Genomic DNA, 27,891 nt, shown 5'->3' on the forward strand with positions numbered 1-27,891 from the left:
ATATATCTCCACTAGATTTTAGAGCTACTAGTCGGAATCTAGCTTTCTGCGCAAGTTACTAAATCTGATACGATCGGCCCGTTAAAGACAAAACATAACATCCCTACAGAAGAAAAAGTTCGAAAACTTAGGTACTCACCTTTCGTACACGACCAGTGGCCAAACGGTTAGTCAAGGTCAAAACGAAATTTCGAACGATGGCGAAACGGACAGAACGGGAAACTCGTGGTCGCGTTCCACTCATCCACGTGGTCGATACTTATTACCCGCATACCCTGTCGCGTTTACAGGCGGGACCGAGAGGATCGTCACAAGACTTCCTCATGGGAACGGTTTCGCTTTCCTTTTGACAATGCTCAAACTTGATATGGACACATCAGTGTTTAACAAAAGCTGTCCGATTTTCCCTCGTAAAATTGTTACGCGCAAGCTATCGCCCACATGAGAGATAAATGCGCCACTCGGCTTTTGCATGAACTGTAACATAAACCGCCGAGATAACAGGCACATTCTGATAACTTATCTGTTGTCTCAGACAGAGCACTATTAATTGTACGAGATGCGTCATTGCGTAGTTCAGAGTGAGCTATACTTGTCGCACGGTCTAAGCAAAACACCACCGTTCACTCGTCGTGTCACGATCACATAAAAACAAAGCGATAATTTCCCTCATTCATCGTTTCTAGTTGTGAATGCATAGAACACTAATGTGAGGCTTCTATGTGCTCAGCACAGCGTCTCTCTCGGCTAGGTCACCTAATGTGCGGCTGTGCAACCGGGGCACGGCCGTTAGCCCCGTGATGTGGCGTCTAACTTTTAGAGTTTAGTTAATATTTAATGCGACGTTCTTTGAACCCATTTACATGAAGTTCATTGCTGTTATTGTAAAGCTGTTATAGAAAGGTTAGCGAAAAACGAACGTGTTGTTCCCAATCGTATATAATTCTTGCCCGCCAAAAACATACAGAAAAAACAACGACGCACTGGATTATCACACACGCGCTTAAGCCTTTCGACACATATATTTAAGTGTGACGACTATTGTCACAGTTTTCCCAGTCATTGGTTTCACGATAAGGGGACTGTGCCTTGTTTTATTATATAGCCTTTCCCGTTTTTCGGCTTTCTCTGACTTTTCTGTTTTAGGCTTTTATATCGTTGGGGCAAACGAAATTACTCAAGTAAACATACAGCAGCAGCAGCAGCAATGAGAGGATGTTTAAGAAGGATCGTTTCATAGCTAAGCTGTTATCATTAATGTGACCTCCGTATTGATCATTACGCTTGTCTTCCTTGCGTACCTTATCTCACCCTGGGGCTAGTTAGTAGCCAGAAGCGCACACGTGTTGGTACCGATATATCTGTAGCCGATATCGAAACTCTGCCTTTCAAGTGTGGCTCCCCCTTATCACTGCTCAGTCTGCCCTTATTTTACGTCTTGACGTTGGCTTGAAGGGAAAGCAGTCGTCCTATTGCAATTTCGACACTTTTTTTGTCTTTGGAAGTTTTGTGGCGGCTGAAGTCAACGACGATCGGTAGGGTCAGAACCGCAAGGAAACTATGACGGGTCCTCCTGACATGGATGACGGTGTTGCGAGCGCTGGTAATGGCGATGACAAGATGGGCTCAGCTGGCTCGAAAGGCGCTCACGGCTCTGCGCGCGGCGCAAGCCGACAGCCACGGGGCACCATCGAATCGCATAAACTCACGCGGAGTCACCACACAATTTCGAATTGCGCTCAGCCGCCATTGAGAGCCGCCACCGTTACAACAGCAGCAGCAGCAGCAGCAGCAGCAGCAGCGGCAGCAGGCAGACAGAGGGGGACAGGCGCTTCAATCATTCGCTCTATTGCAGCACCATGAGAAAATAGAGATCAGTCCGCAAGAAACCGTTCGGTAAGCGGCGGAAAACACGGCAGTCGCGGCGGCTACAAGAACCGACCCATCTATAGAAAATTCTGGGACGAGCGACAGCCAAACGTTTCATGACATTTGACTTTTTTGTCAATTTTTTCATTTTTGATTTGACATCTTGCCTGCCACTGGTTTGCCCATCTTTGCATGTCCGTTAGCGTAGGAAGAAAACTATACAAAATACGCAAAAAAAAATTATACAAAATAGTGGGGTAGCAAACACTACGACTACTACTAGAACTAATGACAGACCAAAGCAATATTTCAACAAACAAACATACCGAATATAATAGTTCTTTTGTTGGATGGATGGAGGAAAACGAAAAGGACGTCCTGTAATATCAATAGTACGAGAGTGTGCGTATGTTTGTGTGTAATTGCAGGCAGGAGACATTACAGGATACTATACCTATCGCTATTTTCCAGAAAAAATAATAATAATATAATTATAATAAGATAATTTGTATACAGATTGAACTTCAGTTAGTTGATTAAGCTGTAAAATTGATATTTTATTTATTTAAAATTGATGATCAATATATATGCAAACTTCGGTTGGTCCGCAATGACAGGGAATTGTGTTCTTTTTTTGAGGGTAGTAATTAGTCACGCTTGGTTATGATACAATGATCGGTTTCTTCAGGCTAATGGAGTGCAGCATATAGAAGACTACATTCGTATGGCTTATGTTCAGATCTGATTATGCAAATAAATTATAAAAAATAAATTCAAGTGATAGATTCTACTCCGTAAGTTAAACGTTTCAACTTGTGTTTCTACATGTAGCATTACGAAATTGAAAAGTGTTTAATTTCATCACACCACTACAAGTTTTCTGTCGCACGTCAACATGACGTAAACTTCTGACAAGTCGCTAATGTCCGTTTCATCGGGTTGCCCCAATGCACGTGGGACACGCAGGCTCATTATTAAATAGACTGATGAGTTTATCAAACCTTTCATTTAGCTCCCGCTAGGCTGCAGCTAACTCGACAAGGGACAAACGGATCACGCTTGAGATAGAACGAAGCTTAGGTTTTAGTTCTGCAGAGAGCACTTTTGCCTATATAATTTATTGGTAGCTTTCATTTATGAGAAGAATCACATCTAGCCACTAATATGCTTTATATGTGCAAGTCCAATGACACTCCATGGCAGAAATGTAGACATTTTTAGATTGTATGTTTGTATATACTTTTTTGTGTGTATGTATACATATCTGTAATGTATAAATTGTATGTCTAATACGATTCTTAGTCTCTGTATTTCTCAAGTTTTTATTCCCAGTATTGCCATGAAACATTCCATCAGAGGGGCGGCTCCAGCACAGAACGACGTATCTAGACTACAAGAGTGCTTCTAATATTTGCGCGAAAATATACTAACAACTAAGCTAACAAGACAGCGCTTTCTACCTAAACAAATAACAAAAGTAAATCAAGCTGTTTTTTTTTTTGCCCTGACGTGACATATGTGTCATACATTAGTATGTGGCTATATGATAACTGGATATTCAAACAATGTTCAATATGTAGACGGTCGTCGCACAATGAGTCAGATAGGTAGTTGTGACACCTTTGTACTGCGCAAACGCTGGATGTATCGTCAGATGATATAACGCCGATAATGTGTATATAGCCGATGTACTATGCTATAAAACGAAACAAGTTATCAAATATATGCAGTATATGTAGACAATGGCTTTCGAATTTTGATTATTCAACGAAAAAGGTTATATCTAACGATTAATGCCTATGTTTCTTTAATTTAGCAAAAATTTTCAAACCATACACGGTGTCGGTCGCCGTCACTAGCAAGTCGATGCTACTCGTTTGCCATAAATTTGAAGCTGCCGATGGGCTTCTGTTTGGGCCCATCGCGTCTGCGTATCTACGCTACTTCACGTCAACACCTCACTGAAATCTTCTGTAGTGCATCAAATATGGACTGATGCACCCGACTTACAGAAAAAAAATGACTTCGTCCACGCTAATATTAATGATATGAGACTTGTTAGGATAATCGTTGCGAGAAATTGAAAGTGTGGTTCTCAAATTTGGTAAGGTCTGCTAATCGATTGCAGACCTGCCATTATCCACAGCTTTGGCACTCTTTCTTGCTAGTCTGGATAGAAACGGTACGCACAACCGCTAAGCTTTTGTACGTGCGCGAACAAGACTGAGCCAACATTTGACAATTAAGATCTCTCCTGTCATCACTCGTTAGAAGTAAGAACAAAAAAAATCTATTGTACTGTAAAACTAGACCGCCATAAATGTATCTATTTTTCCGTCTGGAAAAATCATAGAAGAAAGTTATTTTGGCTAGTTCTCTCTACGAGCGATATTTACCTTTACGTTGAGTCCGCTGGGTTTGATTCGTTTGTTGTTAATGGGAATATAATATCCGTTAGAGTTCAGTGATCGATGTTCACAGAAGCACAACACATTGAATAACATAAGCACTGATCGCCTAAAGTGCACTCGTCACATTGAATCACATAATCACATCCAGTGGGTCCTAGGAACGGCGCATTTTGTCCCGTTGTTAGCGCAAGAGAGAACTTTCGAAACTGCAAATAAAATTGGGTCGAGTTAAATTCTTGTTCGTAATCATACGTAGAGATAACTTAAGCCCATCGATTGATTTCCGTCCAGCCAGTCGCAGTATTCGACCAAAAAATTGGGTACATCAACGTACGTACAAGCGGAATTAGCCTTGTCTATAGAATATATATAGAAGCTTGTTTGTAGAATCAGTGCATAAGTAGAAAACGTTTCTGTAGGTAAAAGTCTGTAACATAATAACACGAAGAATTATCATACGAGCGTCAGGACTCTTTCAGGCGATTTATCCTTCGGTGAGCTCGAACTCAACAAATGAAAAACGTACTGCAGATTTTAACAATCCTAAAAATCTGATTTTGTCCTGTCTATACAAAATAACACTTTGCTGTAAAACGCAACCTTATTTCTTAGCTGCCGTGTTTTTATTTTCTCTGTCCAAGTTCACTTCGGCAGGCGATGGCACGACGTCTTGTGGACCCCTAACCGTTGCTTGACACAGACTTGCCCCCGGTTCTCATGCCTTAATAAATATGCTTTCTCCCATTCTGCTTTTTAGACGGTATAAAATCGAGCCTGCCAAGATGATGCCTGAACAGCTACGCATGTCGCATCGGAGTCAGGAAGGCGGCTAGCCAAGAAGGGTACCGCCGAAGTGGCGCAGACGGACCGCATTAAGAATAACCCTATGACACGCGTGGTGACGACAACGCACGAAGGCACGGCTCAAATGATTAGACAGCCAGAGGCCGCCTCCCAGAGAGGCAGGGAAGACCGCGGCCTCTCGAGAAAATGTTGAACGCTGCGGCAAAAAGATCAAACCTAAACTGAAGGGTAATCCCCTCTCATATGCAGACGCATACAGAAGAAACGTACATATATTTTGCCTTTTTTTTTTCCTATCTAGAGATCTATTCGATCTGCCTCAGGTGAGCGACGTTTGAATTTTTCCGAATATTAGATCTTGGTTTTTCTTCCTCGCCGCATGAGCGCCATATTACGCCCGTATAGCCGCACATAGCGGGGAGCAAGTAAAAACACTCAGCTCAGAAGGTTACAACGCACAGAAAGTCAATTGATTAACGATATCGAAAGGAGGAGAAAATGGCGATCTAATTACTACGCTCCCCGTAATTGTCTTGGCCTCTGGGAAGACTGGTGATGATAGTTCATCAGCAGCACGCACTGCAAGGGGCATTTTTAAGCGTTGTCGGCAAATAGAGCATCGATAAAATGAACTAAAAAGATCATCGATACGAATTTGGATCGTTATCCGTGTATTCGCGAAACAAAATAGCCTATCTTTATATTTTGAACCGATGAAATATTTAGAAGGATTAACGGGTGTTTTCATTAAATACTATAGCTTTCCTGTTATAAATTGCATTAACCTAAACCTATGGCTTCAACGATATAGGTATAAAACTCCAGAGGCCTTGAGAAATTGGAAGCAGGAGCATTTGTGTATGCTATTAACACCGAAGATCAACTGAGGGATCCTAGATTTTTGTAACAGATTCTGCTTTTTCAGCACAAAATCGTCGTGTGTCTGAGGGGAATCGTAGGATTGTTGTTACTTTACACACTAACGACGATGCTAACGCTGGCGTCTACTTTCAGATGTCTTTCTGCAAAGTTCCTATTTCTGTATAGGTTGTCGTAAACATTCGTAATCGTCCATAAAGGTATCAATTCAATGTCATTCCCAGGCTATCTTGTTAAGATGGTACAATGTTTGGTCTCCTCTATTAAGGCGAGCGCTACTATATATATATATATATATATATATTATATAAAATATACCGTAATGTGTGTATGACGCCAAACCAAAATGTGTCATTCTGTTTTACCGTATAAAATAATAGAGCCGGGATAATAAAAACAGCTATTGTAAAAATCTCGACGCCCCCAAATGATTAAACTAAACTCACATTGACTATTGTGTTTCTTACTGTTGAGGTTGGTAAAAAAATATCTTCACTTAATGTTTTCAGTCGCATCCATTTGTTTTGCTGGCTTCACTGCTCCGCTTGACTTACTTCATGTACATGTGTGAGTTGAATCATCAGGTCGAGCAACTAGAATATAGATCCGGTAATATTAACAGCTATTTCTGCTATCATGTTCTATGTCTTTCGGTGATTATTAGTATCAATACTGGTGATTTGATCTGCTGATGATCTGACCGTCGCTGATGTGGCCGCCGATCCTGCACAAAGGCCACATTTAACTACCCTGTTGTTTATGTGCTTTTCTGACAATGCGTTGTACATACACAGTATTCGAGATGTGCTTCTTGTCGTGGTAATAGCACTAACAACGTTGTACGAGTATCGAGTGCGACATGAAAAATATATGGATAAAAAATTCGGCAAAAATAGATGGTTTCAGACGAAGTCTGCTTGTCTGTTTGGCGAATGCGGGTCGACAGTAGTCAATCTACAGTATGACGGGATGTTTGCTGACGGTGAAGACAAGAAAACGCCTACGGCGCACCACGATTGGCGCCGCACTATCTACGTAGGCAGACATTACGGCAACGGGTACAGCGTCCGCTACCGCCGCAGGAGCACAAATAACAACTGCGGTAACAAAAACGCTAGTTAACGGGAACAAAAAAAAAGTCCCAAATCGTGCTCAACCCTAGCCATGGTACGGTTATGGCGGGAGCGATGACGCCGACGACTTATCGCCACCACTACACGATATAAACTAAGCAAGATCATCAATTCACGGTTTGAATCCATCAAGATCATCACTGGATCCAACCCCTTTGCTATTTAGAATGGAGTATGATAGGCGTGAAAAGTCTTTAATTTTTTTTTTGACAAGTTACACCTGCTAGGAAATTAAGTAGGTTTCCTCTAACCTACACTTATATTTTGCAGTATGCTTACTGTCAGTTCAACTTAGTTGTCATAGAAATCGATTACAGATTTTACAGTTAGTTATTGATTCAAAAAGTTAAAGCGGTGGTTAAAATGGCCTTCAATGGACTTCATACGAATAGAAGCTTCATGTTTGTTCATGAGAGTTTGTGTGGCAAGCATAGCTAACCATATGCTTAAGAAATATCAGTACATCCTACCCTATATAGCTGAAGATTCCATTTAAGCTCATTCTAGGCGCGTCATAATAAAGCGATTTAAGACTGAAAGAAAAACGATCTATACGATCGTAGGCTGAAGAGCCATCTTACAACAGCATCTTCACAGCTGTTTCTGTGTTCCATAAACAAGTGAAGGAGCTGAATCAGATGTGGCTGGCCAATCTGATTAGTTCTTTTGTCCGTCGCTGCAGCCATATGAACTTTCCGATATAAAACAAAGTCCCTTAACCAGTGCCCTTGTGATTTAATCGAGTTTGATCTGGATATTTTGAAGTAGTCAAACGCTGACACTATCCACACCGACCGCACTAACTGACCAAACTGCTCGAAATCTATGTGGTCCGCCATTATAAATTAGTTTGCTTTTCTTTTCCTACAGTTCATTCAGATAAAAGGATATTATTTCATCAGATAAAAGAATACGACCGCGAGTACGCATTTTAAGCTGCAGTTACAAGATGGAATTTGTTGAAACGTGTTGCTCGCGCATACAGATATCCTCGTAGGAACCCTGCAAAAAGCGCATGTCTATCGCGTAACAAAGTGTAAAAAGGAAGACGTAACTCTAAAGCTGTCAATTGAGACATAGCAGCGATTACCACAAGAATCACAACCATATTATTATCCATAACGTAAGAGACGAGACACCGTATCCGTACGTGTAGACAAGCACTGAAGTTAACCACGTAGCGTACTTCGCACGCACGGCACGACGGATACGCCCGTCTTGTCACGCAGGTTAAATATCATTATATTCATATATTTTATGTATACATCTTACACTACTGATTGGTAGGTAGCTACTGGCTTCCACTACTTATTATCATTATTAGAGATAACGAATAGGATAGCATCACGCACAAGTCTGTCTATCTGTCGCTGTAGTATCCGAAAGACTGTTCACTTGCTGGCCGTACTACTCGTGTTGTTAGCGGTCGATATCCACAGCGTCGTGAAGCTCCTTCCTTCAGGGACTGCGCGCGACTGAAGCGCGCTGCTAGTCACTAGCGCGAAGCTTACCAGAGCGTCATCAGCGGCGACCATAGAACCACCACCGGCAGCGGCGGCTTCCAGCGTGCCCGCACCAGGCAGGCGTCAGAGGGGGCCAACAGGGCGGCGGCGATGACCGCTGTGACGCTCGGGCGAGGGGTTCTCGTGACGTAGAGCGGGTCCGACATGGACATTTGCAGACCGACAGACAAGCCGGTACACTTACGTGAATAACACAAACATTTGGTAGGAAAGCGGGAACAGGCGACGGAAAGCAGCCAGAGAAAGGTAGAAAAGGGTAAGAGTATCATTACGATGATGCGAACGGTGATGGTGATTGAAAATGGCCACCGATCGGCGAGCAGTACGCAGACAAATGATAAAGAATGCTAGATGCTTCACAAGCGGCTAGAGAGTATGCGACGAACCAATACAAACATCAGGCGAAAGAAATTTTGGCAAGATTGTTACAATCAATATTGTATATGTTTCATATCAGCATGTGGCAGTGCCGACTATTTTTTAATAACGCATCTAATAGCGTTTGTCCGATTAATTTTCCTAATATCTTTATTAAAACACACTACTATGTTATCCATACATTTATCGCACATAAACAACAAATACCCTGTGACGTTGCCTGTCACAAATCGATTAAAACTGAGGATTAAAGCTAACGATGGGGAGTTGTTGTATGAAACCACGTAAGTTTCAAAGTAGTCCTTTGATGATTCTGAAAATTGGAGAGAGATGCATCTATAACTACGCGAAGTTTCCTATCGTCATAATCACCGGCGATGCCCAACAGCATTTATTGATCTTCCAGTCTTCTCTAAATATAACAAAGGCCGCAGCGTGCAGTAGCAAATCGATCGTTGCTGTCATCCACGTGCAGCTGAAATGCTTTTAGAATATTCGATACGACTAATAGAAAGTACAATTGTTTAACTAAATGACAACGATCTCGATTGTTGTCATCAAAGCCGGAAGATTTCTTGCCAGATAACGCGGGCATATAACCGAAAATGGCTGGATCTTCACCGAAGTATCCAGTTCGCTATGGGATCCGAACGATAGGATATAGCTGGCTAAAAAAAGGAGAAGGACACGAACACAAGTCGTCAACAGAAAACCAAATCTGCCTAAGACAAATTGTTGTATTTACTTTAGATTGGTTCTATTCAGGTTAGCCACGAATGATGGGTTACGCAGAATTGCATCGGTCACATGTCTAATAATAATGGTGGTTGATCCGCTTACGAATTTAAGATCGTATAGATTCAATAATTGGTGCAGCCTACGAGATTTGAACCTGGGGCCGTATAGTTCATCGTACCCACGTTGTAACCACGCTACCCCATTCAGCTGTGTATTTACTCACAGCCTCATTAACTTATCGATGTAGAACGTAGCGGGTCTAGTATTTACTCACCTCAACCCACCCGTGTCGTCTCTCTAAGACTGTCAGTCCTGCTCACGACCATTGCCAAAAAAATAAGTTACGTAAAGCACCTCCTTCATTCGAATGACTAAACAACGATACGGCTTTTTTTCTTGTTTATATCGTCCATTTCGAACTTATAACGTATAGCGAGACTCGAATGAGTCTCGCTATACGTTATTATAAGTTACTACGATACAGGTATTTTATCGATTTCAACCTACTAAATCGCCGCAACAACCTGATGGGCCTGTCTGCGGACTGGTTGCTAGCGCCATCACAGCTGCTGCTGGAGATATCGCATTATCATGCTTTATATAATTGTCAACAGCATCAACCTGATCAAAACTGACTGCAACTTAAATCCCTCACCGAACTCAACATGAGAACGTGACAACGACGGTGGAGCGCTCGAGTTGGTCCGCTGCGACGGCCGCCATAAACGTCGTCTGTTCATTGGCCTGCCCGTGCTTTCTCTTTTTTCCTTCAGTGAGTTAACTGAGCTTTTTTTTTTTTGAGCCCAATTTTTGTAAATAATGCTGTTGCTGCGTGCTCCATGAGGTTCAAATCAGGAGAGGCAAATACAGGTAACAATACGCTTGCTATTGCCCTAGATCGCTAAATACATGTCCACCGCATCTCGGCTGTCGGTACTTGCCGAAGCTGCTGAAGATGCTCGCTGGCGTCAGGCCAACTTACCGTCAACGACTATACTGACATTACCACCAGGATAACAACGAGATTATATAAACGACGAACGACAAATCTCAGACAGCAGGAAGATCGAAGAAAAAAGCTCTGTCCTGCCCGAAGGATGATCTCTGTCGACGCAGGCACAGTTGCTCCTGCCATCGCTGATACCGATGCAACCTCCGCTGCGACACTCGACCACGGACGAAGAAAGTACCAATTTGTTGGAAGGTTTTCTGATTCCTAATAATGATCACCAATAACTGGTCAGAGCGAAACGTGAAGGGGAAGTAGTTTTTGTCCTTCTTCTTGCCGACATCAAATCGACAGATAGATCTATCAAACGATGTCGATGCTGTGACATCATGCAGCCGTTCAATCGGTCAGACGCTAACATGAAACGAAATTTTTTGGATGTGCGGCTATGACGGCGCTATTGGTCAGGGAAAACAAGGTCAATAATCATTGAAAAAGCTACGCATATTAACGGCGAAAGATATGTAAATAGATAAGGGAAAGATAGATATATGTAGATAATTGGCGAAAAAGCAATACACACATGGTAAAATCAGCGTATAAAACGAAGACGGAACTACGATATTAGCATTCACTATTTTAATATAGTTTTAAACCGAAGTAAATAGTTTGTTGCGAGTTCGCAACGAAGTCACCGATGAGGTAAGATGCGATGAGGTAAGCAGCAACCTAATGCATATGTTCAATTGTAAATGCTACTTCAGGCCATAGCGCAATAGCAGGAGCCAACGTATCACGACGAAATATGCGGCGGAAAGAGCAAGGGCGCCTGAATTGGACGAAACGGCCAGAAGAGTAGTCTCTATTAAACGATTCAATCCACAGGTTTTCCTAAATATAACAACCTCGCAAGGTAGTCTTCACATGGATACAGCCCCCAAGTCCGACGTGTTTGTCATCTGTTCCCGATGTTTTTCTAATCGTGCCAGTTTTTGAATCCTCAGTAAATAACTACCGCCTGGTAGCCCCATGGATTGCTTAACTCAGAAGTAAGATCATAGTCGACAATCATATGCCTTATTAAGCATCAAAACAGCTTTTTGGTACCGACATTTAATACATGGGCTTAAGAAAAGTAAACAGCACAGCTTGTTACAATATTGGGCATTATTTTAAACTTGCCACAAGAAGTTCTATTGCACTTTTCCCGATTCCGGGGCTTCGAGTTCATTACGATCTGTCTAATTTCCGATCGGATTTACTTGCTGTAAGCATCAGAGCTTTCCTTAATTCGCGTGTAAAAGCCAACCGTCCCGGTACGATACGCGTATTATGATTCTGACCTAATGTGTCCGAAAGCCTTGGTCCTCTTCTCATGCAGCGTTCAAAATTTATAGCTACTGCCGCTCAGACAGGCAGGCGGAAAGCATTTCATGCCGTTACATTTTAAAATATAAACAGAGCACTAAACTTCGATAGAACGTCAAGAGCAATAAGGCACCTTGGAGTGATCCGAAGTGTGCGGCGTATAATTAAAACTTATTTTTGAATGACTGACAACAGAAATGCAATAAGAGCAAAGCTAAAAGATTGGCCAGAAATGACGAACAGATCCATTGATATCGATATATAAAAAAGCAATATCGACGCAAGGTCGTACGAAACTGGAAATTGAAGAAGATGAACGTTCATACACGATATCTGCGTGGGTGCCCGTGCACGTGCATGCGAGGCAGAAAACTCATGTTTGTTACAAAAGGATCTACCAAAATGGTTCGCAGCCACGTACAGTATGACCACAACGTTTTACAGCAAGTCAACCGGTGACCTCGAACAGTCAGATCACTTTGAAGTGGTTTGAATGCCATTGTTAATGCTAGTCAGGTGTACGTTTGCCAAAAAATATCCACGGTTATAGCGTTCAATCAATCGAGAGCAGGGAAATTGAAAAATACTTTCTTCTATTTTTCCTGTAGTAAATATAACGATTAGCACATTCGTTTGGTTGCTTTCTCCCATTGTCACAAATGACCTCACATTACCTCCGGCTGAATGATGACCACTAGCATATCATCCGTGTATATAAAAAGGCGTTACATCTCGGTATGCTTACGTTCTATATATACATGTAATAAAAACAATTTGTGGACGAATCTGCTTTGCCACACTTAGTAGGATATCTCCAGTTCGCGATCAGTGGTGATGAACAAGAGGAGCCAATGCTGTAGATACGAAGTCCTGGAACGCTGCTCGTAAAAAGATGAAAATTTGCAACGTAACCGCTACAAAAGCCGGTTAAAATAATTGTTCCACTCAAAAGTGCCCAGGTAAATTTCAATATATGTTGCTATCATGGAAACCACAAAGACAAGATCTACTAGCTCAAGTATTTATCCCTCATAAGAAAAAATAAAAATTGATTTTCTCAATTCTAACCAAAGTAGGCTTAGGCCTGGTTTCACGCAAATCCTTCGTGCGTGTCCGGCGATGTTTCAGCGAACCAACAAGGTTCCACCCCATCATAAACAGTACGATGGTAAGATCAAGGTCGAATGCTGGTCTCACGCTGAACTGAAATCATATGATTCAAGCTGTCAAATATAAGCTGACATGAGCTTGACAACTTTAAAAATAAAGTGTCTAGCAAATAACATGGGTTATTTACACGGGTTAAACGGTTTCATTGTGCAGTATAATAGACTGATAAATGGAAAGCAAAGATACAAAAAACATAAAAAAAACACTCAGGTTTCTACAAGATGATGATTATTTTAGATTAGATAAATCGCTGTAGGCAGTATATAAACAAACGTAGACAACCCACTCATTGTAAAACCTGGTCAATCTTTTTGTAGTCCATCATCCTACATGCGTTTCGTTCGTTTCTTTAGACAGCTCTGCTGCTATATGTACAAACAGTAAACTAGAACGTCGTTTGGTACCAACTCGGTAAAATTACATTTCAATACTGTGCTAGCGTAATGTATGCACATACAGTATAACCTGTGCAAATTACTATGAATACTATTTCATGTAGTCTGTAAAAACAGTGTAGGGGAATCATGACTCCCACTGCTCTCCTGGGTCCTTCCACACAGAGAGACGGCACCTTGCTAGTACATATATGTTTCGAGTCTAACTAAACTGTTGAGCATTATCCCAGACATGTTTCCTATATCTCCCACAAAACGTTTTATTCGATAGTTACCCGAGTGACACAAGATATTCTATAAAACATCTATCAAGAAATCATGCTTCAAACCTAAGCAGCGATCGGATCCTAGTCCGTAAAACATATTCTGCATGTCTACTGCGACAAACACTGAGCGTAAGACTATTGGAGCCGAAGGGTTGACTATACAAAACTTTTTTAGGCCTTTTTTTTTTTAGCCCCACCGATAAGGACGTCCATTTGCTTTTTTTTTTCTAACAACCACATTTATGTGATGAAACCAGCAGCTACCGATGCAGTTTTTTTTTTTCTTTTTTAATAGGCCTCTGATTTCTTAACGAGAAAAAGCTCCGCTGAACTGTTGTACAAATACTATATACTGGGAATAAATAGACGCCTGGCAGTTTTTTTTTTGCTGTATATTTACGTTGTTCTAGTTTAATTCTTTTTTGCTTGTTTGTAATGTCATTCGCTAACAATGTGTCGGTAGTATTTTTTGGGGCGTTATTAACTTGGGGCGTTATTAACTAGAAATACTTCTTACAGTACGCAAGCGTGCACTGGAACGACGGCTCTCGCGCCGCCTTTTCACTACCGCCTAAACGCAAGACTTCTTAGCTTTTCTGTCGCTCCCTATAGCCAATAGCAACATCGCCTGTATTCCACAACTTAACGGCCAGGAGGATGGGTAAAAAAAACGACGAGAGCAGATACCGAAATACAATTACTAATTTCGCACAGATAATTCGCTGTTTTTGCTTCCGTATGACAGTTTCGCCTTCTTCTTATGAATGTTCCGCTAATGATACCCTATGGAAAACTATGAGATCGAACATCAATACCAGCGCATGGAGCTGCAAATGGAAATTTGTCTAGCCTTCAATGCTTCCTATATGTCTATAGGTGGACAGACGAGCCAGCGGTCAGATACATTGGAGAAATGAGCTCGCGAACAGCGCACGATTGAATCGTACCTTGATCTACTATAGACCATATAGATCACATCGACCTTGTCTGGTCTGCATAACTGTAACTGCTCTATACTATAATGGAAAGAAAAAAAAACACATTTTGACCAATCAGAAAGCTATATATTGCAGCAGCAGGCCTGTTTTGAGTTTTGGCTTAGAATAGGTTTATAGACTCCGCGCTGACATACTAGCTGTTCGATAAGGTTATGCAGTCGTATAGTACTCCGTGCAAATTAGGCAGCAACGCGTCGGAATTAGAAGTTGGCAGGACGCGCGAACTTTCCACATGGTGTTCAAAGTTGTGTATCATCCTCCGCATTAACACTTCCGATGATGCCTTTATAAATAGACTGTATTATCTCTTCAAATGCTATACGATTGTGTGATCTTCTGAACGTTTTTGACATCTTTGTAGTATACCGTCGCCAGAGCTGATCCCGTAAAATATTTAGGGTGACTAAGCATAAAATGAAGCGGAGTTTACTTCATTGAAACTGATTCTTCCCACCATCTTTCCCTACTTTCAAACGGCGCTTGTTCACTTCTAATCTTTAGCTACTTTAGTTAGATGGCCACCGACATTATTTCGAAAGCAACTCGATAAAGTTGAAATGCAATGGCTCGATTAATCAGGTTATTCCTAGCATTCGCACGTTAATCAGGCCACACGGTATTTTGTTATCACAACGTCGTGTGCGGTCGACGGCGTTTGGCCTTGGCTCAGATAGGGTCCTTGCATATTCAGAACAAGAAAGGTCCTAACTAGACTTATGGAGTCTATAATACTAAGTACTGCTGGATTTTTCTATCTTTTAGTCGAGTACCATTGACAATGGTGAAAGCGGTAGATTTTTAATTGCCTAGTTAATCTGTTCATGGATCTTGCATTTTTGAAAGCAGTGTCATCAGTGACGAATCTCTTCCTGATGGCATTCCATCAAACAGACGGCTAGAAACGAGGTTTATCTGTGCCCGAGTTCAATCCTAAGCTACAACAGAGAATCTACAATTACTGAAGTATCCTGCGTGACGCAATCATCGCATAGGGAAAAGAAATGGTCCATCGAGATAGTCCACGCACATTTACCACTTACGGTATACTTACTAGCCGGACGCCTAGCCACCAAAGGAAAAAGTGTGCCTGGTCATAAAGCTGGCCAATTATTGATTACTTGTCACTGCTGTTTCCGACTTGTGCTTGCTGCTACACCAGGCATTGCGATATAAGTAATGCTCATCTAGCACATTCTGAAGAGGGCAGCTTGAACTGCTATAATATAGGCGAACTCAGGCGGCCGCGCTAAAGTAAAAAATTACCTTCACGGCTATCCTTGCTAACAGTCAAGAAGTGACATCGTGGCGTGGAAGAGTGGCGTCATCATCTGGTTAACTGTGCACCGAAAACACCGCGCTGCCGTCACCGCCATCAGCTAATGGACAGTCAACATTGATGAGCCTTTCCTCAGAACGAATTGGAGTACGCCGGATCACTGAGACGACAAACAATAATAGCGCGTCGTACGTCCGTGTGTGCATGAACTGTGGGCGCGCTAGTCCATCGACGCGTCAAATCAAGCCCGCATATGTGCAGATGGCACACAGCGGATTAGTTATGTATTTCTTTACTTTGACGGTATAGTCAACTCGGGCGATAGATAAGCGTCTATTTTTTTGTTTTTGGATAATGCTCGGCCGACCATACTGTCCAGTTTCGATTGGGATATTTTCTAGGGAAGATCACACGCGATGTATGCTATCGCTGTCAATAGATTGAAGAACCGTTTTTCTGCTAAGTAAAAAAGACGAAATGGTCCGCGACCCACCTTTGATTTTGCTATTAAATCAGGAGTGAGTTTTTGCTGTTATTGACTCCTGGCGATAAAGACAGATGAAATTCGACAAAAGGGACGTTGTTGGCAGCTTCAAGTGAACGATTAGTCCATACTTTGTCCTTAGCACCCTGTCCATAAAACCGTGTATGTAAGCTAGTAGATAACAAGACAAGCAAAAATGCACAAACACAAACACATATTGAAATGAGTGCCGCACAACTGCTGTTGCTTGTAATCGTCATTAGTAATGAACATTGTATTGAACGATAAGCTTACAATATCATTATTATGATGATTATACTTGGCCCGGTGATTTGCTCAGCTAAGTTATTTTTATGACCAATTTTCCTTAGGCAGTCCTGTAAGAAAAAATGTAATCGATCGGCGAATGAGCTTTCATTGTACACATAAAAAAAAATCAATTTTATTGTGAGCAGATGGAAAATTGACTGAATTACAACAGTTAATTTGTTTTTAAAAAAAATGTGTACGTTTTGAAGCCTCGGTACAGGTTGCATACCATAAATCTATTACGAGTATTCATGCAACTGTACCTTTGAAGAGGTCCAATGACACGTAGTATTTGAGTCAACCGAAGGGTGTCATGAAGCGATTACCAAACTGTAGCAGAATTCCTATAAAGGTTGAACTTTCAGCTACATAAGTTATTATCGTGCTTTAAGGTGAGCGTAGCAATCGAAGATCGTTGAGAGATCCTGACATGAATTAAATGTGGAGTGCCCTTCAGGCGAATTACCCTCCTGGCGTTAGCAACGATTCGAAGTTCGCTTGCACAAGTTCATGATCAATTCTATGACAAGCCACTGGCATTCCTAGATATACCCGCCCAATGAGCCTGCCAAAGGTCCTGCTGAACGTTGAGGCCGTGCCTTTTTCTAAACAGCCAACGTACTTGAATACTCGCTAAAGCTCAACTGAAGTACTTTAGGTACTGTTTGAGAATTTATTGGAGCTCTAGGATAAAACTAAATGTGGCTGTGTATAGTTGATTAATGAATATTAACTGAATATGGATTGAAAAGGCTATTCTACATGAAAATGCCTGACGTATATTATATTCCACGCCAACAAATCAAACGACAAACAAAAGCTCCACCGTCCGAAAGTCGAAGATTTTTTTTCTCGCTCGGAGTTTCCTCGCAATCCTATAGCAAATGAGTGCCTCGATTTCCAGGGCTGAATTTTAATTATGGTGAATAGGTCACCGGAACCTCTTATGTCAGGTTTGCTGCACCGTTTTAGAGCACAGAATATAACCCACCCACTAGAGATTACGCTAACTAACAGAATGAGAAATCTTCGAACATCATTTGTATAGTGACATAATACAGAGCGGGCAGCATGACCAACGCTATTCCTCACTCCGAAATCGAGACCCATGTAAGGACCGAAATTTGAAATAATCGAACGTGTAGAGAACCGTTCGATATGGGTTCCGAAATCGTATGGCTCTCGCTTTTTATTCTAATTGTCTTGTTAGGTTTTGTGCGTAAACAAAGCGTCCTATTGACGTGACACGCGTATATTCTCTACGGAAACCTTAAAGCCGTATGTAAAATGTACTTAAGCCGTTTATTTTTAAAAAAAGCTCAGCATTTTCGTTGAGCCAAGCGCGCAGGTATATATATACGTATTACGCATATCCTATTCGATAAATTAACACGATCGACACAACTGGGAAAAGCCGCACCCGGCTAACTCTGCGAAAAAGCATGTACTTATACTATAAGTTCTAGCAGCGTTACTTCAACCGTACACTTCAAAGTATAAACTCAATAACAAACAAGTATATCAAGTTTCTTTGAACCAGCCATTCTACTACAAATTAGATGAACGTTGGATACACCTGTGAGTGTTTGTACAATAATTATCGAGAGTCTTCAAGCCCTAAGCAAAAAGAACGCGTTTGCCCGGTAATCTAAGCGATATGTTGTGGTCTAGCTTCGAGCACTACTCTAGGACGAAGATGCCTGCAAGCAGTTTGAAGCTGCCAGGCCAGTGAAATTATAGAAATGGGCAAAAATTACTTTAATACTACTATTCGGGACAGCCGTTGGCAGAGAGGAAACACAAATGGCATGGGGTTACCACCTGAGGGTCGTCTGTGGCCCATGGGAGGGTATAGAATTTCCATGAAAATGTGGAATCATTTATGCTTTGGGTCTGTATAGATCCGTAAAGCGGGCTCGCTGAAGGTGGAGCCATTTACCTCCCGCTAATCAATTTGTACGAGCAAGTAGATTATTCAACAAAGCTTAGAGATGAATATTCGTTTTGCAAGAAGTAGATTGGCGAAAGCGAACGACGTTTGTCTAAGAAACGCTCATGGTTTATAATGATATAGTACGAAACCGGCTAGAATGAAAATCATGCTATATCTTCTAACTATAGAAACTTTCGAAGCTTCTCCCCCTACACGTGCCACTGGACATTGAACAAGCCAAACAATAGCAGCACTTCCAAAAATGGCAGCACTTCATTGGGGAAAACTAATATATACACAATTTTCTAAAATCATCTAGGCACTGAAGCCTGTGACGCTAACATGATAATTCTAATATGGGTAATTATTCATACTTTGTAATTGTTTGGGGGTTGTGGTTATTCTGTACTTGTCTCACTTGATAATACGCAATACCAATATAATTGTGACAATTTTTGCATTCTATGTATACACAACTACTAGCTCAGTTGTATTCCGAGCCAGATCGATACCGGTCAGTCGATAGAAGTTAGCTGACCACGTACTAAAAACTCGAAAAATCTAAGTTATTGATTGAGCGAAATTGAGCCCGTTAAATAATTAATAGTTAATTAAATTAATTAAGTAAGATTTCCGTTTGTATTAAAAATAATACACCTTTGGGAAAGACGAGATCGTCCTATTAAGTGGTTAGTTTGCTTCGTGATTTTTATGTATAGTTTAATAACCATATCCATGTAGTTGTTATACGGTTCCGAGCAATTCGAAGTAAAGACTTTTAGGGGATGCAGCATCGCTGTACAATTTTAGGTTCTACTTGATCCTAACCCGATAGGTCTTGCCTCCTCTAGATAGACCTTAAACATATTGAAATTGAAGTCTCCTTATATAGAAGGGGAAATAACAGGATACCTAGCGATCGGATGGATTCGAAATCTAATGCGGCAGTAAACAAATCTCACCCAGGTCATTGTGGACCGATCAGACCTTCAAGTTGGCTTTGCGGTGGTCCATAAGCATAGGATCGTCGTGCGTTTGCCATGAACGACTGTTTGATGCAGTCATATTTCCGTTGGTGTCCGCAGCCTAAACACTGATTTTATTGTTTCAAATTTATATGAAAAAAAAAAATATATATATATATATATATACACTCCATCGATTTTATTGATAAGACGTTTAGTAATAACAGTCATTAAGGCTTTCTTGAAACGTCTGCATTCATGACGCATTCGATATCTGACATCGGCAGATCAATACATCTTCATAATGAATGACAAAATCCTATTTCGCCATTTGTTATGGCGTGCCGTCTCTCCTTCGCTTAGTTAATGTATACGTATTTTACACTATTTTGCATTCATAGCCATAATCCGATGATCAAGTTGAGGGTATCCCGACAAGGAGAGTGTTTCTTGGTCAGACGAAACTACTAACAATGCACCTCAGAACCGCTCTTATCTTAGGCTTTGTTTGCTTAAGAGCTACCGTGTCGTCACGACGTCCGGTGAAGCCATTGACCACAATACGGAACACCACGCCAGCGCATAGAATCACACGCGGCATTTTCAATTCAAGTTCTATTGCAATGAGACGACGTATAGGAAAAGTTAAAACACTTTTAAGTAGAACAACAGAATAACAGTGTAGCTGCCACTTGTTGAGTGGGGTTATTTTGACTAATTATATTCCAGTTGCAAAAACAAGAGGATCGAGCGGATGGAAACGATGCTCGAGAGTATCTTGGCTTCACAAGATATTCTTGTAATATAAGACATATGTATATAAGATATAAGAATAAAGATAAGACAAGGACTGCTGCTCCACACGCCATCTATAAATAAGCCCGCTAAATACGATTGATTAGCTTGTCTATGGCAGCTGTGACTGAGGAAGCTGCTTCTCGTATCAGTGCGCTATCGAGAACTTTAAAGATGTCTTGTATCAAGATCGAGCCTTCAGATCAATGTCGGCGGAGTCTGGATCAGTCGGAGGCGAGCGATATTCGCAAACTGTTTGTCCTTCGAATCATATTTCCGCTTGTAAAAAAAATAACGACCGTCGAAGCTCCAACGAAACGTTCAAGCGATCGCTCTTTGTGACCGCGCTGTTCGCGAGAAGTGCAGCGTAGACTGCCTGATTTACCGACCTGTTCATTACAAATTGCGTCGTTTTACAAATGGACAAATGCGAAATGCTTGCCAAACTGGCCATTGATAGTCAAAGGCAACACGTCTCAATGGCTCAAAGCAACTAATGGGATCTTTAGCAAAAGCATATAGGTATGTTAAGCCTAACTGCTGAACTACGCTAATTTGGCCACCACTTAAGCAAACATTGTCTCCCTTAGAATAATCAGCAATAGCACTGCTCTCACGTTTACGCTCGCTAAAAATGTATTGATTTCGGTTTGTAATAATATGGTTAAGTTGTTGGTTCGAGTCGTTCCCGTTTCATCTTACGGTCAAGTCAGTTACCACTGCACTATCATGAAGATAGTCACATATAAGCAGATGTTACCGAACTTTCGAAGACATGATCCTGATCTACGCAACAATCACAATTTCCAAACGTATGCAACCTATGATAAGATAATGAGAAAATCTGACAGCAGTAAAATGCAGATACGTATGCCAACTTCGAGGCTAAAATATTTTTCGTGGCATAGAAACCTCTCTAACAGAAAAAAAGTAAGAAAGTTATTGCTGTATCTGCAAGGAAGTGTCAAGTTATCTGCCCGAATATAGGTCCTAAGGAGCGGGGCAATTTCGTCTCGATGCCCACAAATTTCTATTACAACAACAACAACCAATTGTGTTGTATAAAATACGTACACAATGTCAGACCTGAGTGTATATAAATTCAAGTCTATTGCTGCTGTTTATGCGCGTAATAAATCTGGTCATATTGCTTGCCGTTGATATAACCAATCAATAAACAATAACTAAGTCGATAAAAACAATGAGAAAAAAAACAAACGAAAGTTACATAGGAGGAAAAATAGGTGGACAAAAAGCACGGGGATACTTGTCATCTATTTGTTCCAATGACGAAGTGACCCTTAATTCGTGTTTGGCGCTCGACGAGACCGATTCATACCCACGCCTTTCTGGTTTTAGTGAAAATAGAATGAAGCAAACGTTATATATATATATATATATAACTGAAAATAACAAACATATGTGAGGCCGGCAAGTGTTTACTTGCACATGGGTAGCATGTAAATTGGTTATATTAATTTTTCGTCAACTATTCGAGCCGATCCTGACATGTCTCTCAAGCGGACACGTACTATAAGCTAATTATTGTATATATATGCCTACTAAGACAGCTTCTTCGTCGCATATTTATTGGAAACAAAATCAATCACTCACTATGTATGTACTCGGCGAAGCGTCCCATTTTCGTCAACCTGCCATGTGTCATCTTGTTTAGATGATAAAAACCTAATCTTTTTTTTATACCTGACTGCTTACGGGATATTAAGTTTTTTCGTCTTACGTTAACGTTTTCAGTTCTCTTTAAACTTTATGTGGTAGCAGGCCAAAGCGTTCCGAATGTGATGATTTTATAGGAAGAAGAGGGAAAGCCAGCCCGAATCATGTTGTTCATTCACTTCGCAATTTCGCGTCACAGCACGCGTAACTAGTAAAGTGCTACTGATTTTACGCACGTCAGCTGACGTTTGCCCGGTGTCGATGACCGCGCACCGTTTGTGCACGTTCATGTCGCACCTAATTAGTAGTTTTTCCAAGCGTTCTATGAATTCCTGTGTACGCTGTCTCCGAAGTTCGCTTGTGTGTCGTTATTTGACGAAGGAGGGAACAGTGCAAATGGGTCTAAGCGGTAGTCGATCCCTCCTTCCTCCGTTCTCATTGCTTTTGTTCGCCTCCGTTTTCTCCTGCCCTTTCCTCTGCATTGACGTTTCACCTTTTCCATTTCATTCTGCAGCTTCTCCACTTTGCCTCTTACAGCTTCTCAGACCCTCCGTCACCGTTTCCAAGCACCGTCGTAAATGCGAACGAGCGACACCACCACAAGCGTGAGTGGCGTCACGAATCGTATCGTTTGCAATTGTTTGCCCTATACTTGCAAGAAGCAGTAATGTTATGAATGAGTATAAAGGGTTTTCTTATGGGAAGTGGGCATCGGTTACGTATTCGCTGCCTGCGGGGTGTTCATTGTTCCCGATCTGCGTAGAAGGACGAATAAACGTTCGATACTTGGCCAGAGAGTTAAGGCCATATTTTGCACAAATGGCCAAAAGCGTGTTAGTTCTATTAGAAAAGACAGCTAGTAATGTTACCTAGATATAGAATCGTAACGTCGGTAGAGACGACAACAGAATGCGCCGTACTTAGCTTTAAACTGGAGCGCCATTATACATTTCACGATGTATTAGAACAACGGCCGTAACAACGTTAGCTAAACGTTACCGTTGATACGTCCACTTGTCGGCTGTCTTGTTAACAAAGATCTATACGGTATGAGCGGCTTTCCACCCGTTAGAGATTAGGCAGGTAGCAAATGGCTGAGCAGATCGTTACCCTCCAGACTCGAACAAGTGACACACACGTTAGCGATGTATCAATGGCAAACCATTGATATTATCACAACTCCTATTGTATTTTTGTTATGACAGATATTATATATGATTGCTGAGTTAATGTAAGACAAAAGAAGAAAAGGTTCACTACCGCTTAATGAAACTTTCCTAGTAGAATTGAACGACGGACATCGAATACTTGCGCATCCCATACGAATTTGTCGTAGTCACAAACCACATCGTGACTTAGTCGTTTATAATATAATTATATAAATAGATTCATTACGTATGGATTGGGATACGGGAACCCGATTATTAAACCGAGTTTATTTTCTAATTCCCGACAAACTAGAATTTCATATAAATCAATATTTCGAGTTTTACTTCGGGTACTGCCGGACGTTACGTAAAATGTAAAAACGTTTTTTTTTTCACACATCAAAGGTCCAATTGATTAGGACCCATTAAAAAAAATATGGCTTCCTTTATTCACAGGAAGTGTGTAATGCCGATGTGCCGTTGGCAGCAGTTGAAGCAGTGACTTTTGATCGAGCTCATGGATCCTGCTGGCTCGATTCTTTAAGAAATAAATCACCATAATCTACCCAGTAAAAATTGGAATACCTGACTGTTAATTAGAACGAAAACGATGGAACTTATAGTAGAAGTTTACTTAGCTTTTGCAGATCAAACGTGTTTTGCACTTTGGACTCCAGTCCCCGACTGTTTAAAACATTTGTCAAGATGCCGAGAAATCTGTTCCTCGATATTTGTTGGTGGCATTACGTTGGTCAAAAGCTATTGTTTCGTTAGCGGCGAACGCCTTTTTCGGCTAACAATAATGTTATAAGAGGTCTTTAATCCGTAACTTCTGCTACTGCATTTAAAGAAAAAGAGAGTACATTAGGTTTCAGCGATACGTTTTTTTCGTTACGAGGGAACCTTCTTCAGTTTTTCGTTATGGAAAATAGATTTGCATCTCCACTAAAAATGTTCTGTAACCGTGAAAAAGGCCGGATGAATCTGATCTTCTGATCGGGCGTCGCGAGTAAATCGCTCAGTTAGAAACGATGCAAACACGCTCGCGGTTCTCGCCAGAGGTGGCTCCCATAAACTATTCTCGATGAGATTTTTCCTGATATAGTCGCAGACGCTAAGCTACCATGTGTACAAAGTAAAAGCGACAATTCAGCGACGTATAAATTGAACACATCGTTAGCCTAGTGATGATAATAATAAGGACAATTGTTGTGTTTAATCAAAGGCTGATTTTAGCATTTCAGCCGTGAGCGCCAGACCCCATTACTACCTGAGATTAAATAGACTTTTAGTTTCTTTGCTGCAGCCACTTTCCGTAATACGGATTATTTAATCGGTTACCCCTCAAGTAAATGGAAAATTAGGCACTTGTTCTATTTCTAGGTTCGATTCGGCTAAATTTCGGTTATATCGATATCTAAGTACATAGCTTTCAAACGTCGGTGATTAATTTCAACGATTCCGGTTGAGGCTACTGAGAAAATGATCAATTAGCAACGACACTCCTATTACTGGCTGACTTTCTTTCGTACGACAAACGAAGCTAACTTTCGAAGGGCCAATAAGCGCAGTCACATAAATAGAAGCCGATAGTCGACTACTTCAAAGCAGGGGTGAGCTTTCGTAAGAGGCAAGTGCCTCAACGAAAGTGTCCTTTGTTTTCGCCTCTACCCGAATAGCAATAAACGCACTGTCAGACGTTTCGCTAATGTCTGTGACCGGCGATGCCGTAACTAGGTGATATACTTCAGCAAATGTTGGTAATTCAAGCATATGATACTCATGCACTATGCAGTGTATATAAGCAGGAAAAGCTCTGAGATGAGGCGTTGTATGTTTTCGGGAAATCACTATACATATATGTGCGTGTAGGCTGGGCTTATATAGGGATATATATGGGAAAATACAAAATTTCATCCTGGAAACAAAATGACATTTTTGGGCGAGTACGGCAATAGTTGGGAAGACTGTTTTTTGTTTTCATGGTACAAATTTAGATTTGCTGCGAAACGCACTGAAACAATTGGATTGCTGTATGTGTTTTATTCTTGAAGGGAACTAACGCTTACATGGGACTTGCGGGCATCTTTGGCTTGACAGCATCATACTAACGAGTCAATGATAGCTAGCGTTTTATCTGCTAAAGGCCAATCGGCGCCCATAATTGACAAACAAGCATGAAACACCCTAGCACAGTATAACTAAGGCATGTAATGAAGTATTTAAGCCAGTTTAACTGAGTAATCGAAACGGAATAATTAATAAAAAAAAACTACTAGGAACGTTGTGGCGTATCGATGTATACAGCGGTGGTGGACGATCGTGACAACTTTGGCTTCGAAGTGACACGAAAAAAATCTCATTCGCCAGGCGGTATTTCGAAAAAAAAAATGGCGTTTATCTGAGTTGATGTTTTACGCGCGCAGACTTGGCGTTCGTTGAGCAAATGTGATATATAAATGTGACTGGTCTCGAGATTGCGTTAACAATAGTGACAGTGACAGTGAGCGTCGTTTACCATGAGAAAGGTTTGTTTGAACGAATCCTCTTTAACTTAACACGGTATAAATCTATATTTCGTCATAATCAATTACGACCGTATTGAATTTAAAGCGTTTCCTTTCCCAGTAGAATTTTTTCGTATATTATAAAAATATTAGGTGATATTTATTAAGATTCTTCATTCAACAGACCCCTATATATCGTCGGCGGTATTTGCGACAAAATCGTATGCGCCCTGTACAAAATTTAATTCGCTCAATATCTTAGGGCACGTTGAAAGGGTGATCGATATCTACTTATCGATTGTCACTTGTGATGACAAAAAATCCAAAGATGTCGCCGATTGCCTATTTGTGTAAAACATACGCCTGTATCTCTAGAATATCCGAAATTTCTAAACCTGTGGAATAACATAGCCATAACATTTGGATAGCTACATTTCCCGCATCCGTCGATTCTTTTCGCACGTTGACAGAGTCGTCGTAGGACGCTCATTGCATAATGTGTCTATGTAAACAGTTACCCTAACGTAGCCATCGATTCTAGCCATAGGCGCCATGACAGCTGGGCACGCGCGTCTCAGCAAGGAAAGATATGTATACGCGATCTAAGAAGATCGGGTAGCATTTCCAAACGAGCCGATATCGCCTGAAGTCTCAGCTTGTCAACGATATAGTGGCATCATTTTTTCCTTGTCTTGGTCAATTAGAGTACCTCTTGCCTCTTCGGACGCGCACGACAGGTTACGTCAAATAGCTTCATTGAAATCATAACCATTTTAGCCATAATTCCCTCGTCGTAAATGTATTCAAAGGTAAGCAGGAAAAAAACTAGGGAAGGAAAACGTATCTATGCATCTTTCTGGATATAGACTGGACTATCGTTGCTCACAAGATGCCTCGTCTGTCATTCTAGATATTATTTATAGGTAAACGTTGAAAATTGTGCATTTTTACCAGTAAATATATATACGTGTAGAGAGGGGCGAGGCGTCTTCTTAAATAACTCTAACACGACAGCTAAATTCGTTATTGCCGCTCGTGGTGATAAGATCGACGACTCGTAGCAGCGTCGCCGTTATTAATTGAAATTGTGCCGTTAGTTGACCGTTCCGATTGTCATAACCGATAGCTCTCTGATGGCAATAGCAGTTACCATCAAGATCGGATGGTACGCGTCTTGCAGACGGAGTAGTGTCACGTCGTGCAGTAATACCCGACGCTTAGTAGAACCGCCGTTGTGACATTTTTTTACCACTGATTCTTGGATGTCAATTGTTCAGTTGGAGAAACGCAAAAAAAAATGCAGCGTCTTTGAAAAAAGAATGTACGGTGTGCAACAGCGTTCTTCATTAGATCTTCGCTTATCTTGACGTGTCTGTCTTCATCTTGTTGTCGCATCCAACGGCAATGCATCGAGTCTATAACAGCGTCCGCTGTTATCAAGCTATCGTCTGGCAATTGTACAGCGGTGATGGTGATCGTACATGCAACTGTTGAACATGTCGGACAATTCATACTATATACTATAGCGTCGAGTAGCTGAATGCGTCCTCTATCCATAAGTACCTTTGACGTTCGCTGCACGCACGCACGTACATACACACCCACATACGCATACATCGGTCATCTTGGTTGTTTTCGCTATGTATATAGTTACTGTTGCCATTGCTACTGTTGTTCTTGTTACTAGTACTGATATCTGCAGATAATTTAAGGATACTTTATACTATTAGGACCATGCGAGCCTTTCAGCGGATGATACTGAATTACAAATACTGGAATCTTTCGTCTTCGATAAGAAAATATCTAACGGACAACAAAATTCCGAAACGGCAGTAATTTGTTCACAGTACAACTGGATTTAAGAAAATAGAAGATTTGTCTCTCTCAACATTGCATACGCAAGTATAGGCGTTGTG

General features: G+C 41.2%; 1 protein-coding gene and 1 long non-coding RNA gene across 6 annotated transcripts in view; both read right to left on the bottom strand.

Moving 5' to 3' along the window:
• Positions 1-3,838, bottom strand: part of LOC147756977 (uncharacterized) — a 6,337-nt gene extending 2,499 nt beyond the window's left edge. Inside the window, exons 1-2 of the long non-coding RNA XR_015322825.1 lie at positions 3,706-3,838; positions 140-477 (exon numbers count right to left, since the gene is read on the bottom strand). This is a non-coding gene — a long non-coding RNA (uncharacterized LOC147756977). The remainder of the gene's footprint in view (positions 1-139; positions 478-3,705) is intronic.
• Positions 1-27,891, bottom strand: part of mwh (multiple wing hairs) — a 169,094-nt gene that overhangs the window by 140,827 nt on the left and 376 nt on the right. The window contains exons 1-3 of one of the 5 annotated variants that reach the window (XM_086982310.1): positions 8,449-9,681; positions 6,410-6,556; positions 4,266-4,486 (exon numbers count right to left, since the gene is read on the bottom strand). In XM_086982310.1, coding sequence (XP_086838436.1) covers positions 4,266-4,373 — 108 coding nt within the window. In that variant the 5' untranslated portion in view covers positions 4,374-4,486; positions 6,410-6,556; positions 8,449-9,681. Of the gene's footprint in view, positions 1-4,265; positions 4,487-6,409; positions 6,557-8,448; positions 9,682-16,650; positions 16,813-27,891 lie in introns of those variants that run through there. The other 4 variants (XM_086982309.1, XM_086982307.1, XM_086982308.1 and 1 more) reach the window with 4 other exon arrangements.

The sequence above is a fragment of the Varroa destructor genome, unplaced genomic scaffold, assembly GCF_002443255.2.
Source record: "Varroa destructor unplaced genomic scaffold, Vdes_3.0 BEIS01000003.1, whole genome shotgun sequence".
In the NCBI taxonomy this organism is placed as follows: domain Eukaryota; kingdom Metazoa; phylum Arthropoda; class Arachnida; order Mesostigmata; family Varroidae; genus Varroa; species Varroa destructor.